At 37.1% G+C, this 18,289-nt stretch overlaps 1 protein-coding gene across 9 annotated transcripts in view; it reads left to right on the top strand.

Annotated features, from left to right (window-relative positions):
- Positions 1-16,960, top strand: part of AGFG1 (ArfGAP with FG repeats 1) — a 40,326-nt gene extending 23,366 nt beyond the window's left edge. For 2 of the 9 annotated variants that reach the window (XM_088132454.1, XM_088132453.1), the window contains exons 8-15: positions 3,337-3,540; positions 6,654-6,834; positions 7,540-7,619; positions 8,142-8,234; positions 8,754-8,801; positions 10,168-10,323; positions 11,415-11,506; positions 12,747-16,960. In XM_088132454.1, coding sequence (XP_087988580.1) covers positions 3,337-3,540; positions 6,654-6,834; positions 7,540-7,619; positions 8,142-8,234; positions 8,754-8,801; positions 10,168-10,323; positions 11,415-11,506; positions 12,747-12,806 — 914 coding nt within the window. In that variant the 3' untranslated portion in view covers positions 12,807-16,960. The remainder of the gene's footprint in view (positions 1-3,336; positions 3,541-6,653; positions 6,835-7,539; positions 7,620-8,141; positions 8,235-8,753; positions 8,802-10,167; positions 10,324-11,414; positions 11,507-12,746) is intronic. The other 7 variants (XM_088132450.1, XM_025165383.2, XM_088132452.1 and 4 more) reach the window with 7 other exon arrangements.
- Positions 16,961-18,289: the final 1,329 nt, after the last annotated feature.

Below are 18,289 nucleotides of genomic sequence, written 5' to 3'. Positions count from 1 at the left end.
TGGGAGTTCATGGCCACTATGGGTCTGCCCCAGATTAATGAAGGCTCAACTCATGGCGGTAGTTATATGTTAGAACTTTTCTTTGTCTTGGGGGAGAGGCAACATGACATGGAGTTGGGGGATGTTACTGTCAGTCAGTTCCTTGTGGTCAGATCATTCTCAGCTGGCCTTGGAGTTCTCTGCAGCTGCTCTGCGCCACAGAATAGAAGAACCCATTTGATTGGTCTGTCCCAGATGCCTGATGGATCCCTTTGGGTTTCAGAGGAACTTAGGGTCTTTCCTGAAGCTCTGCACAGTTCAACTGAGGTTTTATCCATTGTCTGGAATGAGGTGGTGACAACGGCCTTGTAGCAAGTAGTGCCTATGAGACTCTGCTGTGAATTCTGAAAAGTCCGTAGTTTTCAGAGTAATTCTGGCAGTTGAAGTGGCAGAAGAGATCCCTGGAGTGCTGCTGGAGAGAAATAAAAAGCATTTATTAAGGATTACCTCATGGTGATAAGAGCAGCAAAACATAATTATTTTTCTGCTCCTTACCAGTCCACAGATAGATGGCTGGCAGCCCTGTTCAAGGTGATCTGGTCCCTCCTAGGCAGGGATGGGCTTTGTGAAGACTATTCAAGGCATCTGTTGGATAAAGTCGCTTGGATCCACTCTGAATTAGAATTCAGCTATACAGGTTCTTTGGGGTTGACTGTGGCACAGTTTAGCATGTTTTTTTGAGAAGAGTTGAGCCTTTTGGTCCTGATAAAATAAACAGGGTCCTTGGGGCTAGAAATGTAGCCACCTGAGTATTAGATCTATGACCCTCCTGGTTGGTCAAGAATTCCCAGAAGATTATGTGTGGTTAGATCCATGCAGTAGTGAATGCATCCTTTAGGGAGAGGATGATTTTGATGGGAAGGTTGCTCTGAAGGTGGTTGGGTTTCAGATCGGGATATAGCTCTGAGAAGGTATTGATTATATTTGTAGATGACTTTTGATGGGATCAGGATAGATGCAGTGTGTCCATCCTGGCCCTCCTTGATCTTTCAATGGCTTTCAGTACCACTGAACATAGTGTCCTTCTGGATTGATTCAGGAGGGTTAAGATTAGGGGGAGGTCACAGTATTGCAGTAGTTCTCCTTTCTCTGGCGCCAGTTCCAGTCGGTACTAGTGGGGGAAGATACCCAGCCCTAGAATCCTGCTTTGCAGAGTCTTCAGGGCTTTATTATCTCTCCACTCCTATTTAGCATCTACATGAAGCTGCTGGATGAGGTCATCTATTGGCATGGTGTTCAATATCATCAATTTGCTGATGATACACAGTTATATATCTCTGACCAGGGCTGACTAGGTGATGCTGTCAATTTTCCCCAGTGTCTGGAGGCTGCAAGAGTGTGGATGGTGGTACATGGGCTTCAGGTCAACTGAGGCAAGACCAAGTGACTGTGGGCTTTAGGACCCCTGAAACTGGAGGCTGTCTTTAGTTCTGGGTGGAATTTCACTCTCCCACACAGAACTTATATGTATTTCAAAAGTCATCTTGCACTGGTGGTTCCTGTTTGAAGAGCAGGTGATTACTGTGGCCAAAAGGGTCTTTGCACCACTCTGTCCTATGCACTACAGTTTGTTCAGAATGGAGCAGCAAGGGTAGTTGTGGGTGCACCATGGTATGAATGTGTAATACCACTGCTTTGTGAGCGGCACTGGCTCCCTGTAGGCTTTGGAGTGTAATTCATGGTAGTGATTATCACCTATAAAGCCTTTCATGGCAGAGGGCCAAGTTGTTTGAGATTGTCTATCTCTGATTGTGTCTGCCCATCCCATGAAATCCAACGCAGTGGGCATACTTTGAGTTCCTTCTATGAACTAGTGTCATCTAATGGAACCCAGGAAGCCTGCCTTCTCTGTCACAGCACCTACTCTTTGGAATAATATGCCCCTTGAGATTCAGATGACCCTGACTCTGTCGGTCTTCCATAAAACTTTAAAGCCTTGGGTTTTTTCTCCAGGCATTAGGCCAGGATGTTGGATGACCCAGTGTGGTAAATGTTTTGGGTTGTTGAGATACTGTGATTTGACCTCTGTAAGTGCTGTTTTATGCTGGGTTTTGCAGTTTTTATTGTTTACCTTCTTTTGTGTTTCAACCCTATGTTAGTCACCCCGAATCACAATTTCCTAGTTGGGTGGCCATATAAATTGTGTAAGTAAAAAGCTGATATTCTGGGGTTTGAGAGCCAGTGTGATATAGTGGTTAAGGTGCTGGACAGAGTCAGGAGACCCAGGTTCTAGCCCTTCCTTAAGCAAAGAAACTGCTGGCTGGTTGCCTTTGAGCCAGTTATTCTCTCTCAGGACTACACTGGGAAGATGAAAACATCTATCTAGAAACCTGTACTGGACGAGCTTAGTAGATTATGACCCTAACCTTTAATGAAAAGGCCTTCATCCTGCAATGGATTGATTTGGGATGATGTTATTGTCGCTATTTATTCTGGTGTGTTAATAGAGGAATATTTGTTCTGATACGGAACTCAGTATGGCCTTTCAAATATTTTTATAATTTGGATTGCCCAAACTATAGCCAGCAAGATAATCACTAAATTACAACTCCCAGTGGCCCCAGCCATTGTGACCAGTAGTGAAGATGCTAGGAGTTGTAGTTTAGTAGCATCTGAATGCCACACATTCTTCGCCTCTTGTTTATGCAGAAGACGACTGAACATCATAATCTCTCCAACAGTGAAAGAGAACTGTGTAATCAAGCACCAACCAGTAGCATTCACTTTTGCAGTTTGAAGTTTAAAACATTGACTATTTGATTACCAAAAGTGGTAATAAGGATTTTGTTCCTTAGAAATATAATTCACTCTTCGTTAGCTCTCTCTTCTGCTCTTAATTGTTCATGGTATATCATGTCCACAATAATAAAGAGATACAAAGAAGTTAGTTCATGGTAAATTCATATAAAGTGACATACTTACTTCCTAACTTGATAGGTTTTTTTTAATTAAAGACATTGTAATGCTTATCAGAAATTATCAAACGTTTCATTAAAGGAATTTAAATTTAATTAAGTTTGCAGAAAGAGATAAGAGCTTAAAACAAATACCATGTTTGTATGAATCATTGAGGCTAGTTTTGCTGCAACATGCATTTCACATCACTCTGCTCTGAGGTTGATAAGCTAGGGCTTCCGGATTTGGAATTTAAAATACCTGTTTTAACCAATCAAGATTTGGGAATAGAGAAACTTGTATAAAGGTGTGACCTGTAAGTACATTAGCACATATGGTCACCAGATACATTTGAAGAGACATTCAATGAGCTTGAAAACTTTTTAACTTATCTTGTTGCAGGTGGGAGCGCTGGATCAGTGAATGCTAACTTTGCACACTTTGATAACTTCCCCAAATCCTCCAGTGCTGATTTTGGAGCCTTCGGTGGTTCTCAGAGCAACACAACTGCAGCCAGTAAAGCTGTAGTGAATAAAACATGTCTCCAGTCAGCAGATAAATACGCAGCTCTTGCTAATTTAGATAATATCTTCAGCACAGGGCAAGGTACTAATTCTTATTCTTTGACCTGTTCTCTTACACTATTTATCATGGCTATAGTTTGTTCTGTGATGTTCTATTAAATTCCATGAGATTTTAGTAATTCCTATTATGAATAATCAATATCAGTGTTGCCCGTAAAACCAATAGCATGTTATTTGCAAATTTGAGGCACTGGAATTTATGCAAGCATAGTTATTCTGATGAAAACAAGGCTAATACAATAAAAAATATTGATCCATGATATGTACAGGTTTTTCTTTGATATAATGCATAAGAACCCAATTTTGTTCTACAGTTCTTGAACAAGTTTTGTTTCTGAGGCACTGTATCTTTTACAATATAGTTGCCATCAAAAATTTCAGTACATGGTAATGGTGGCGATTATAGATTTTTGTGTCTGAATTCACAAAAATCTTTATTCTGTTTATTTATAAATCATTTTAACATTTATTCATAATCCACTGAATTGCCAAAAAAACCCCACCCTGTTATACAGGTAGTCCTCGCTTAACGACTGCCCTATTTAGTGACTGTTCAAATTTACGATGGCATTGAAAAAGTAACTTTATGACCGTTGCAGTGTCCCCATGATCATGTGGTTGAGATTCGAGCACTTCACAACCGGCGGCCATTTATGACTATAGCAGCATCCTGCAGTCACATGATTGCCATTTGAGTGTTTCACAGCTGGCTTCTGACGAGCAGAGTCAATGGAGAAGCCAGCACTAAAACTGTAGGTTGCGGTCATGTGATGTCTCACTTAACAACCACGGGTAATTGGCTTAATGACCATGGTAAAAATGAGGTTGTAAGTCCATTACGGTCATGTGATGTCTCACTTAATGACCACATTGATTGGCAACAGAGTTGCTGGTCCCAGTTGTGGTTGTTAAGAAAGGACTACTTGTACAGTTATAAAATGACTTTGACATTGACACTTATGTGATGTTGATGTAACCTGCTATGGCTCTTCTTGAGAAAGGCAAAATAACCTCCAAGTTTACAGAGGACCATCTAGTAAATACTCTTAAGAGGTAGGAAAATAGAAAACTTTATTCCTAAGGTAAAGGTAAACTGTCAAGTTGAGTTTAACACTTGATGATTTCATAGACACAACTAATGACTTTTATTGGCAACAATATGGAAGTGGCTTGTCATTTCTGCTTCCTGGGATGTTTTTCAACTTCTCAGTCTAGTCTGTAGTTCTCATATTTCTTGCTGGTTTCCTATCCAAGTGATAATCAGGTCTGTTTACTTTTTGAGATCAGCCACAGTCCACTAAGTGCTAATCTAGCTGCCTATAAGAAAAAAATTAGGGCACCAAATTGTAAAATGCATACATGCAGAACTACCTGGTTTAGTATAGCATTTTGAATTAACGTTTCTGAATTTCTGTTAATGTATGCTGGTATGAAAATGGCCCATAATAGGTATGTACAAAATCTACAGTTCTAGGAATGGAACTTCCAGGATCTCTGGAATATTCCATTCTTCTTCAGGCCATGCCACTCTTTTCAGGAATAGTATCGTGGTTTTTCCAGCATTTTTGTCCTGAATAGTATCCCAAGAATATTGTTTCTGATTTAGAGAATTAACTTCTGGGAAACTGCTGGACCAGCCCAGAATGGTCAGATCGCCATGGTCCATAGGAGAAACAGCAGGTTTTATACAACCCTGGAAGATGCTATGGAAGACTGCTATATAGAATTGGATTTCTAAGTTTACCTTTTTGATACATTGGTAATTGTTGATAAGTATGTGGGTGTGAGTGTATATGTGTGTATAAATAGACAGATAGATCCAGTAAGTTGCTCAGGGCAGTGCACACAGCTCTTCTCCCTTTCTCCCTGTATTCTTGCAAGATTGATTGTTTAATTCGTTTTGTGAAGTTGCCCTGTGGTTATAAAATCTATAAGCAAAATGTAACTCCACATTAGTTATAAATTTTATAACTAAATAGTCCTTGTCTTAAACTTGGAACTGATGTATTATTAAAGTAGTTTCTGCCTCTGGAATTTCATCATAATTCAAGTCAAGCAAGTATATTCCTCAATTTGGGTTTAAAGTATTATGGATAATCAAGAAAAAAGATCAAAAACTTGCTCAATTTTGAAACTGTTGGAAGAAAATCCTATAAATATATGGCACATAAAATTCACTTTATGGACTTAAAGCATATTGAAGCACATAATTATAGAGCACCTACCAGTCATAATTTATACGATAATAAAGTTTACTAAGAAAAACTGGCAGCTACTATTGCACTCCACAGTCATGTGATTTATAGTGCTTTACCTGCTACCTTTTCAGAATTGTAATTTTGTTAATCGTATGTTACTGAAACAATTTTAATATTTTTGTTCTCATAGAGATGTACAGAATGTATTTCATATTAAAAACCTTAAGTGTATTGCTGAAACACTGAAAGAAAACAATGAATATTATTTCTTCTAGAATCATACATGGGAATGAAATATTTTCCTTTGGAGTTTCCTGTTTCCAAAGTGCAGTGACATTCCTTTCACTTTTTGGACCATCAAGACTAAAACCAGCATATGAATGGTTATCCACATGTGGGTTCTTTCAAATGGTTTTTGCCTTGTGACAAATTCACATGTAGCAGCTATTCATTTGGTTCAGGCCATTTCTTCACACTGTCACATGGAATCTTTTTCACCTGTTGCTGGGTTATAGAAGTTATAGCCATGTTTTGTATGTCTAGTTAGCAGCATCAGTGGTAATTAAAACTAGTTATCTACGTGTAAGCCATAAAATGTGTGCAGAGCCTACTGTATTGTCTCTTATGTATCTAGTCTTAAGTCTATGGTGTCTGTAGTTGTGTGGCATTAATTTAAAACTCTTCTGAGTGGGAACTCTTGTACAGCTTTTTTCCTTCTCAAAAAGAGCTGAATGAATCGCTGAGTATATAAAGTATTGGAAAATTAAATCTGATGCCCTTTCCTTCCCAAAACAAAATGTCTTTTATTGGAAATATGGCTTTGTGTTTCTTATTTTAAAAAAATTGTTTGTCATTCTCTAATACCTCTAGAGAACTGGCTAACTTGCGTTCTAAAATATTATTGTGTGAATTTTTAATCTGGTATTTCTTTTCCTAGGTGGTAATGAGCAAGGAAGTGGCTTTGCTGCCAGTACGGCACCAGCAGCTCCTGCTGTGTCAGCTCCAAGTCAAACAAGTACATCTTCAGACAAGTATGCAGCTCTAGCAGAATTGGATAGTGTGTTCAGCTCCACGGCAACCACTAGTAACGCATATACTTCCACCAATAATGTTAGCAGGTACTCTTTTTTGATAAAAGTTTAATGTAAATCATTTGTGTTTACAGAAAGCAAAAATAAAATTGCATCATTTAATGTGCAAGATTTTATGAAATGCCATTGCTTGAAAAAACAGATACTCTTGGACTCTGATTTCCATGAGACCCAGCAACTATGAGCCATAATTAGAAGAGAGCCATAGCTCATCTACATCTCAGGAACTATATATTCTTTGCCCCCATATCTTATTCTGAAATGAGAAATATACTGTTGCTTACAAAAATACTAGCTCAAAAGCTTGCACAAAACACTTGTCAGGTTAAGTTTGCTGGGACAAAATAGAAACTACTATACTTTCAAGAGTAATCATTACTATTTCCAGTGTCCTAATTATGTTTTTATGAGTGTTAATATTTATAATCCTCTTGTAATCTGCATAGGATCTTTTAATAGGAAAGTATATGCCATCTTTAGTAGTACTCCTGCCAAAAGAAGTGTGCAGTTCTGAATTTCATTTCTTATCAGTTTCTTTTGTTTTCTATGCATATTGTTGGTTACCTGGAGGACAAAGTTTTTGATTTTGTTTAACTTCATTTTTAAAATGATTGCATATTAAACCAGTTGTTTTCTCTAAATTCAATTGAGCTGATTTTTATGTTTCCATGTACAGTGATTAGCTGTAAATGTACAAATGTTGTATAACTGATGGATGTGAATTATTTTCAGTAATGCTTTTGGAACAGTACCAGTTGGTGCTAATACACAGACGCAGTCTGCATCCTCCAGTGTTCCTGCTCAGTTTGGAGGTATTGTAATATATTGCTAAACAGTCTTTCTAACCAATATTTGATAGATTCAGTTTGCACGATAATTAGCTTGCGTCCACAAATAAGTATAATATGTGCCTTCAAACTAAGACTACCTCTGAGATAATTTGTGTCTATTCATGTTCCAAGCAAGTGTACCTTATATTGGAAAGAAAATGGGCATCTTCTAATGATGATTTAATCTTAGTAAGCTGAGAGATGAACTTTTGTCTTCTACAGCTCCTACACTCCTGCAAATAAAGTAATGATTTTATTTATTCCAAAGCTGATAACAGTGGGGTCCTAATTCAGATAAAATACAAAACTATAGTTAATGGAAGAATTCCTAGTTTCTTTGTGGCTCAGGTAACAGTCTTGTGTCTGCCTTGATTTATTCAGCAAGGATATGATTAAACAACCTCACTGATTAAAATGTAACTTAAAATTGATTTGCCATGCTGTTTATATGAGTAATTTATAAAAACAGTATCCCTTTCTCAGTGTCAGTGCTTCATTTTTCAGCAACACCATCCACAAATCCATTTGTGGCTGCACCTGTAGCTGCAGTAGCACCATCAACAAATCCATTCCAAACCACTAACCGAGGAGCAGCAGGTTAGAAAAGATATATAGATTTATATATTTGTAACTTTGAGGTATAGTTAATGTGCTGAAGATGCTCATGTACATATGAAATCAGTTTTGAAATCTCTTAGGTGTTAGGCTGATCCCTTTGGTTTGACCGTTTATGAATAGACAATATGCATAGATTAACTAAATCCCCTTAACTGCTTTTTGAAGGTTAAATCTACTTAATGACATGTTTGTAAATCGACACACTGTGATACTCTTGAATTATTATATTTGAATTTAACAGATGTAACTTTGATATCATTTATTCTTGTGACGTTTTTCACTTATGTGTTGTAAAACTAATGTAATCTCTATACTGAAGGAATTAATTTGTCTTGGTTAGAACAAAACTATTTCAATGAATTTGGGAAATAAGTTCAAAACAGAAATTCATGAGTATTTCTGAAGTTTTGACAAGGTGATTAAATGTCATTTTATCAACTGAAGAAGTTGCTTATAAATAATTTGACAATGTCTGGTCTCTTTGTGACTTCTCATAAGGCCTTTCTGGAGCAATTCATTCTCATATATTTCCTCAGGCTCACTTTGGTAGGTTGCCACTTTTTATATAAATTTCAGGTGGCTAACTTTTTATTTGCTTGTGAAAGCTTACTCTCAGTTATGAATTCCTTTGCATGTACAACTTTTTCAACCTTCCTTCCATATTATGAAATGGAGTGGGCATGGATGGTGATTGACCTCAAATATATGTTAACACATTACTTGTTGTAAATTTAACACCTCAGTCCTAAGCACATATATTCAAAAGTACGTGCCATTAATTTCATTGGGACTTGCTGTCAGTTAAGTGTGCTTAGACTTATGAGCTAAAGCTGCTACATTTTACCTCCATGGTCACATGTGTAGAAAATTTAAAGTGAGTTTTGAAGCTTGTACTCCTAACACCTTCAGTGATACTAATGATGTCAAACCATTGTGCTTTGTCACAATGTGTTTGGTTTTGCTATATTAGCAAGTTCAGTTAATTATCCTCCCTGCTAATAATGGCTTGTGTAAGCTCTGTTGGTCTCCTATCTGTATCTTGTCTATTTTACATTTGTGTGGCTATTTATTCCCCAATAAGCGCTTTCATCATGTCTTTCTTGGCTAGCCATTGATGGATGTATTGATAAAGTTATGCCAGATTTCTACATAATGGATGAAAATTCTTTATATGAAAAATTGATTCAGTAGAGTAATTCTGAAGATTTTTTTGATATGAGGCTTTCAGTATATCTCATAGTACTGTGCAAAACTTAAAATTGTTCATTACTAGACTGCTTCACATGCATTGCAATAAATGGATAATATCCTTTTCACGGTCCATCCAAAATCCAAGAAACTGGCATTACATGAACAATTTTCTGTAATATCTCCCTTTCAAGAAAAAAAATAGTATAGGTTGGTTAGTTTTAAGAATTACTTATTGATTGAGCCCGATGAAGTGGCATTTGGATCTTGGCCAGCGCTGTGAACCAAAGAGAATTTAGTTTGTAGCTGAAGCAGTTGGTTAGAATTTCTACAGAGTTCTAACTTTCATAAGAGAAATTATTTCTCAAAGTGATTTTTCTTTAATGAGCTACATGGTTTCATAATGTTCTAGAAATTTTCTCTGCTCTTTAATTATTCTCTATTAAAAACATCAAAAATGAGTGCCTGTGTTACCTAGCCTTCATATTCATTTCCCCCAAAATGAAAACACCTTGAAAGAGGTACTGGCAACTGTTATATTGCATTAAAGGAGCAGTCCAAACAAGTTTTGGCTATATGCCAATAAAATTTTAAAATTTAATGGTTTTAAGGCTAGCCATATGACTGGCTGCTTCACAAGGGATTCTGTGGAAATGCTTTTTTAGTGTGACATTGTAGTAAAAGTTGAACACAAATAATTGACTGCTATTGTTTCCTCCATCAGCAACAACATTTGGCACAGCATCCATGAGTATGCCTGCAGGATTTGGAACAACTGCCTCATATAGTCTTCCTACTAGTTTTAGTGGTAACTTCCAGCAGCCTGCATTCCCAACTCAGGCAGCTTTTCCTCAGGCTGCTTTCACTCAGCAACCTAATGGTAAATGTTTGCATATTACATTTTGTTTCAAGAGCACAGTAGTAATTTTAAAACAACTAATTTTCCTGATTTATCTTGAAATACTCTTGCCTATCCTTTGCCATGCTTTTGTTGGTGGGACAATCAAATATTGTATTGCATCTCTAGCTGTAACCAATAGTATATATGGAGATAGGTATGAAAAATCACCTGATCAAGCTGTGTGCATATTATTCATTTTTATTTATTTAAAACATTTGTGAACCACCCAGTCGTACCAACTTTGGTGTGTACAGCAAAGCTAAAGGCATCAACACTAAAGTATAATCAAATAAAAAGGACAATAACAAAGACATACTTCAGTCTTCAAGGCTTACCAAAATGCAAATAGGGAAAGTATTTCAAAAGGGGGGGGGCTATCACCCAAAAGGACCGCCATCTGGTCTGTACTTAGGAAGGAGATTTAAAACAGATGGCCATATTCACATTTGGCAAACCTGATATATCCCAATGCTACCCTGTATAGGGCTTTATAGGTAATTTTGAATTTTTCCAGAAACCTACTGACATCCATGCAATGACCTAAAAATTGGTATAACACAGTTTCCACTGCAGTTTAAGTAGGAGCTGCAAGTCTAAGAGGACTTCCAAATCAGGGGCCATCCATGGTAACTATCATGAGACTGATGTTACTGGATCACCTAGCTGTTTATGGACAAACAGCACCTTGGTCTTGAGAGGATTTAATCTGAGGTTGTTTCTCCAAATCCAGTCCCTAACAAGCATCTGTTCAGGACTTCTGTATCATCCTCAGTTCAGTCTAGAGTGGCAATGTTCAGCTGAGTGTCATCTGCATACCAATAACACCTCATCCAAAACCAGTAGATGACTTCCTCCAGCAGAAAAAAAATCAGAAAAGATCAGTGGTCCTATGTAATTCATAGTTTTTAATTTTTTAATGTATTTTAATGTATGGGATTCCATTACTCTGATTGGAGTAAAATATTTTATTGATTCAGTGATTAAGAGGGTGATTGCTGGGAATGGAGCAAATGCATAATGGGATACTTGACAGCTGGTCTAGAGATAACTGTTGGTATTTTATTGCAAAGGTACTGGCTTTGCTGCATTTGGACAAGCGAAACCAGTAGTAACCCCATTTGGGCAAGTCACAGCTGTTGGAGTCTCTAGTAATCCTTTTATGGTAAGTGAATACTATGGATCAGATTTATGGGTCTCTTGAATGTATAACTTAATTCATATACATATTTTGGGAAATAGATTGTCCCAAAAAGGATACCAAAAAAAGGGGGGAATACAAAAGAACTAAACAAAAAACCCCAACCCTACAACTTTCTCTTTCTCTGGGATATTTTAGATGATTTGTATTTAATCTTTTATTTAACTCTGTCTTCTGTGTAATACATTGTAATGCTACTTACTTGGATGAAATGGAAAAATTGAGACATCAAAAACCTACATGTTAGGTTACAGGATTTAAGTGATTTAAACAAGAAAATGCTTTAATTACAGTGGAACCTCGGGTTATGAACACTTCTGTTAACAAACTTTTCGGGTTACGACCAGCTCCAGCCGCAAAATTTTGCCTCGGTTTGCGAACTCTGCCTCGGGGTACGAACAGGATATATGGCCATTTTCCCTCCCGTGACATGGTCTGCAGCCATTTTTCTGCCCCTGACACGTCCGCGGCCATTTTCCGCCCCAGACACGTGGTCCACGGCCATTTTTCCGCCCCTGACACGTGGTCTGCGGCCATTTTCCCGCCCCTGACACGTGGTCCGCGGCCATTTTCCGCCCCTGACACGTGGTCCGTGGCCATTTTTCCGCCCCTGACACGTGGTCCGTGGCCATTTTTCCGCCCCTGACACGTGGTCCGCGGCCATTTTTCCGCCCCTGACACGTGGTCGTAGGGAGGGGGAATCTCCCTCCAAGCAATAGCCGCCTCCCTGTCCTCCACGCCAGAACGGATTAACGGTAATTACATTGAACCTTATGGGGAAATTTGCTTCAGGTTGCGACCAATTCCGGCTGCGACCAGAGTCACGGAACAAATTAAGTTCGTAACCCAAGGTACCACTGTAATATAATAATTTAAAGAGGTACTAAATGTTTTGGTTGTTTTCGTCAACCTTGAGAGACGGAGAGAGAATAAACACTGCAAAAAGGCCTATTATTGAGCACAAATATGATTTTTATAGCTGTACAGAAATATAGTTCATATTTTTAAATAATGTAATTGAGTTTGCTATCTAAATAAGTATATTTCTGTGCACAGCAGGAATAAAAGCAGTTACTGCAAGACATTGCCTTTGTTTCATGAATCAATACTTCTGGCAACTATTCAGATAGTTTACATTTGAATTCAGTTTGTCAAGATATGTATGTAATTATTTTTTGTGAGATTTCTCTTTTCTTCCTTTTAGGCAGGAGCAGCAACAGGGCCTTTTCCAACAGGAAGCTCGTCAACCAATCCTTTCTTATAGCCTTATAGACACTTTACTTAAAAGAACTCTATGTGATCACATAACATCTCTATGCCTCTTGCACTGTTGTCTTGTTTCACTGACCTTAGCTTTAAACACACAAGAAGTCTTTCAGAAAAAAAAAAGTCTGCGTTGTGTATTAAAACCAAGGGAACACCAGGTGATGTACAAAACTGGGGACTGTGGTAACATCCTTTATTGTGCATTGGCAGGAGAATGTTAGCGGTATCATGTATATTAAAATTGGCTAATATTAAGTTATTGCAGATATCATTCATTATGCTGCAGTATTGTACATATTTTTCTCTTAGGAATTAGTTATTTGTGCATATCAGTATTTGTAACTTTTAACACACTGTTATGTGAAAAATGTTACTGGGAGAAATAGATCAGCCAGTTTAAGGTGCTGTCAAATATCTTGGAATGAATGACCTATATCATTTTAACATTGCTTGTTGGGATTTATGAGTTCAGAACTGAAGGTTTTATTCATTTCTTAAAGTGTTTTTTTTCCCTTTCCTGAAGAGCTCTTCTATTTATACATGCCTAAATTCTATATAATGTGGAGGGATACCTGTCTGCATAATAAAGCTGATCATGTTTTGCTACAAACTGCAGGTGGAAAAAATAAATATTAAAAAAAATTGTTGTTGTCAGCATTTGCACTAACCAATTTTGTTAATGTTCAAAATCATTGACACAATTTTGAAGTTGCATTATTTCCTTGGCTGTTTCAGTAAGGTTGCAAATTGTTAACAATAAATCCTGTTAACAATAGGAATACACCTACTGATCAATTAGTAAAATATGAAATTGCCTTTGTTTTGAAAACTGTCTAATCTAACTTAAGATGGGTAATACAGAATATATTTCATTTATTGTTTAACTGTTTTATACTTTGACAGCTGTCATTGTTCATCCTTATTATTTAAAACAAGCTGGTAATTTCAATCTTGCAGCATTATTGAAACCAAACAGCCAGCAGATACTTCATTAAGCCAAACCTTAGCTTGGGAATGGTTCTCCTTAATATGTAAATATATTTTTCCTTTTGAATGAATACTGTGCTCCTTACCAACAGAATTATTGTTCAGTAGTTATTTGCAAGATAAATGCCATGGCAGTGTACTTAGCGTTTCTTGATGAAAGCTGATTGAGCTATGCTTCTGTAGATTTCAGGTAATCTGTAATTCAAATTGTTGATGTTTGTCAATAGAAATACAAATTTTGTATGCAGTTATATTATCAGTGGCAAGTATAAATCCACACACAGAGTAATACTGAGGCAGGCCATTAGTTCATAAAATTAAGTGAGCTGAAAATCTGAACCAAGATGTAATTCATGTATCATGCTTTTAAAATGGCATGGATACAGGAAAGTTCTGAATTTCTCTTGAAGTATGGTTGATTAGAGGGGAGGGGAGAGTGTTCTGTTAGTGGAATTTAAACACATTAAACTAGAGGCATAATGCTTCAGATTGTCATTAGCATTATTTTGAGATATAAAAAAACAGTACTTAATATCCTTGCTGCTAGTCAAGGCTACTTGGAACTTGAACTAGTTACTCCATACATATTCTATACTTTGAGTAGAATGTAAAGTACTGAAAAGTAAAGGATTTTTCAAGAAGTTTCCTCTAAGATTTTTAATAGAGGAATAGAAGTTAGGATAGATAGAATGTGTTTGGTCAATCTGTTTAGCTTTGGAAGTTTGGTAAACTACTGGTTTCTGTCTGGAATTACCAGGTTAGTAGATTTCTGGATTTTCTAATCTGTAGTCTTTTTGAGAGAGAGAGCTTACAAAGCAAACAGAACATTTTATTTAGAAATTCACTAAACTGTGATAGAGCTGAGTTATGGCATGCCCTCCAAAAAGGCTATTTTGTGTGTTCCAATTTATGCAACATTTGGCTTAGTTTCAGTGGGTGCCTCTTGATGAAAAGGTGAATGGAATCAATTTAGAGCTTTCTGGTCATGTTGAATCTCTCTTGAAAAAGTATGTAATCTTTATGCACGTATAAATTTCTTGCTGAAATTTGAGTGAATCCATGAAATGGCAATTTAAACTATGCGCCTGTATACGGAATGTGGCCTAAGAGTCAGCAGACCCAGTATGAGAGCCACGTTTGGTTTTCCCAGTCTTTTTTTGCTTTAAATTAGTTGAAGAGCCTCAGCTTTTTAATGGAACAATAATTCTGGAGGAGAATGTTTTAACTCATCCTTGGTACTGTATTTCTACCCTCTTTCCCCTCTTAGGCTGCTGTTGGCTCTGCTAGGAGGAAAATGGGGACATTATGCATTCACTTAGATGCCTTGAACCTTAAGAGCAAGAATTTCATTTCTTTGCTGCTTTTCATTTCTAGGTTTAAAAAATCATTGTATCAGTGCTTAAGGATAAGGTAGTATTTTTACTATTGAACTTAATATACGCCTCATTTGTGTTTCAGGTGATACCAAAAGACTTTTCTATGCTCCTTTTTCTAGAAATTATTTTCATTCTCTGAGTAATATTTACATTGAACAGTTGTTTTTAATTGAAATTCAGTGTATGTATTATGAATAAAAGCAATCTTGCAGCATGTAACTGCAAGCATCAATTGGCATATTACTGTTTGATAGAGGGAGTCCTGGAATTCACAGAGTGGCAGATGAATAAACCTGAGATAACTGTGTTATGATACTCATCCTCATTGAGCTCCCTACTAAACTTGTCTAGCCAGTTAAATGGAATCTAATATGGATGCACATCTCAGTGGGCACAAAGTGCATTTGCAAAAATCTACTAACATCATTTATTTTGTTGCATCAGATGAGTTTTCCAGAAATCTTATACTTTATGCCACTAATATTAAATATTATATAATATTTAAATATTGGGGGCAATTTTTTTTTTTTAAAAAAACCCTGTATTGGTAATCAAATTGGTGAATGGGCAGTTGTGCTGTGTCAGTTCTTCCCAATCTCTTTCAAACATTCTAAATAGGTTGTTTCAACTGGCTTGGACATTCATCCTCTTGGCATTCCTCTGTCTTATAGTTAAGTTTGAAAATGGTTAAGTTTTAACTGGGCTTTTCTTTGTCATTGAGAAACTTGCATTTCCAGTACTATGTGCCCATTTTTTTAATCAACTGTGTCTTACTCAAGATCTTATTTCTTGGATGGTTACAGTAAAAGCATTTAAATGTGAGCTAAGAAATGGGGAGTTGTTATTAGTTTAAAAAAAAAAGCCAGAGAGAAATTTAGCTGAAAAAACATGGTTTTTTCATGGTTTGAATGATTTAATTAAAGTCTCTTTTTTTCCACTTAAAATACTTATGAAATTATCTATATTGTAGTGAAAATCATTTTCAAGGCAGTGGAAGGATATGTTTCCATATAATTTGGAATTTGTCTCCTCAAATAGTTGCATGCACTCAAGATTTCCCCATGTGTTAATGTAAATCCCATAGTGGACTTAGCCGTTTTAAGAGATACTTTCAATTCACAAGTTTTTTCCCAAATATATCAATTTTATCATCAGCTTTAGGTTTTATATACTTCTTATGGAATATTATGCAGCGTGTTATAAATTCTATTGCATTCAGGGGGGAATTACTCATTTTAGGTTGAAGTAGATTCCCCAGTTTTGAAATAATTTTGTGGGTTTTTTTCTTCAGAAATAAAGACTGAAACCTCTGCAAGCATTAATGCATCTATTTTCTTTCTGTGTTGCCACAACATCCCCTATGTGTTTTTATTTTATATTAAGTATTTTTTAAATCTATTTTACTGTAAGCGGCCCATAGTCACATGTGAGATGGGTGGCTATATAAATCAATTAAATAAACAACCCTTGGAAACTACATTTGAAAAAGGAAAGTAAAAGTGCAAGCCTGAGTGAGGATTTTATCCATTTTAACTGGTTATTATTATAGACATATTAGGGTTGCTAATTGATTAAGCTTGATTTCAATAATGCATATTGTCATAGTACTGTAGGTTGGATTTGATAGAAATTTAGATTCTTCACTATACATCTGAACTTGGACTAGTATGTAGTTTACCTTTAAATTAATGCTTAATCCCCAAACGTAATCTCTTATAAATTTATTATATGTGCAGATCATAATATAGTATACAGATAAATAAAATCAGATTTATTTGGAAGTAAACCCAATATTTTTTTATTTATTTTTGTAACAAAATTTACTTACATTTATTTACATATTTTTGTAACAAAACAATCTTTAGAAAAAAACTTTAAAAAAAATAAAAATGCAAACTAAAATGCAATTTGGAAAGAAAAGGAAAAAAATCTAATATTCTTATCAATAGTCATTGGTTACCAATGAATTGGTACTATAATATAAACAATACAAGATACTATTACAAGATATCACAGAATCTCTGCCATAATTTATTTTATTTATTAAATTTATATGCCACCCATCTCCCCCAGAGATGATAATAACACATATTGCGGTTTCCTTTGATTGGTAGAAAATATTGCCTTTTCCAAAACACATCGTGCATTTCTGACAAATATTCCTTGACATCTGGAATAATACCACTTTTCCAATTTTTTAATATACGGGTAGTCCTCCAGTTATGACAGCAATTGGGACTGGAATTTCCCTTGCTAAGTGTTGTGGTTGTGAAGCTTGATGTCACGTGACCACATCACTTAGGGATGGCAATCCCGGTACTCCCCATTGCCTTTGTTAACTGAATAACACTGGTTGTTAGTCAACGACCCAGCTGCCCCGGGAAGCCCTAGCCTCCCCAGCATGGGCCAGCAGTGCAGTGCAGCATGGTGCAAAGCCCCAGGAAGCCACAGCCAGCCCAGCCCAGTCCCAGCCACCCTTGCCACCCTGCACTCCAAGGCCTCTGCCACCCCAGCTCACCTTTGCCATCTTCTTGCTCCTGCTGCTGAAGAGGCATGCCCACCCTGGCCCTTCATGAGGCAGCTGCTGGTCATGTGAGGCCATTTTTCTCAGGTCTCACGAAGAAACCACCGTGTGCGACCTTGGGAAGAAAGCCTCATGCGGCCAGCAGCTGCCTTGCGAAGGGCCAGGGCGGGCATGCTTGGTCAGCAGAGGAAGCAAGATACTGAAGATCAGCTAAGGCAGCAGGGGCCATGGAGTGCAGGGGGCAAAAGGGCAGAGATGGGGGGAGATAGACAAGGGAGTTGAAGTGCCCCTGCATTGTGTGAGCGGGCTGCCAAGTGCCCGAATTTTGATCATGTGACAGTGGGGACACTGCAGTGGTGGTAACCTCAGGGGCTGGGCATAAGTACCATTTGTTCAACTTCAAATGGTCACTGAACAAATGGTCGTAACTCAAGGACTACATGTAATCCTTTTTGCCATGCCCCATGCTCGATACAACCATAATACCTGATAATTGGATTCCAAAGCTTTGGTATAAAATTCATCATTACATTAACATCCTTAACATCTAACGATTTCCCCATAATTCTTCTAATGCACATTAATGTACAACCC

The sequence above is a fragment of the Python bivittatus genome, unplaced genomic scaffold (genome assembly GCF_059951505.1).
Source record: "Python bivittatus isolate LINGU-HERP-01145 unplaced genomic scaffold, Pbiv_v1 ctg000980_np1212, whole genome shotgun sequence".
In the NCBI taxonomy this organism is placed as follows: domain Eukaryota; kingdom Metazoa; phylum Chordata; class Lepidosauria; order Squamata; family Pythonidae; genus Python; species Python bivittatus.
Note: the sequence above shows the minus strand (reverse complement) of the source record. Positions and strands in the feature narration are given on the sequence as shown.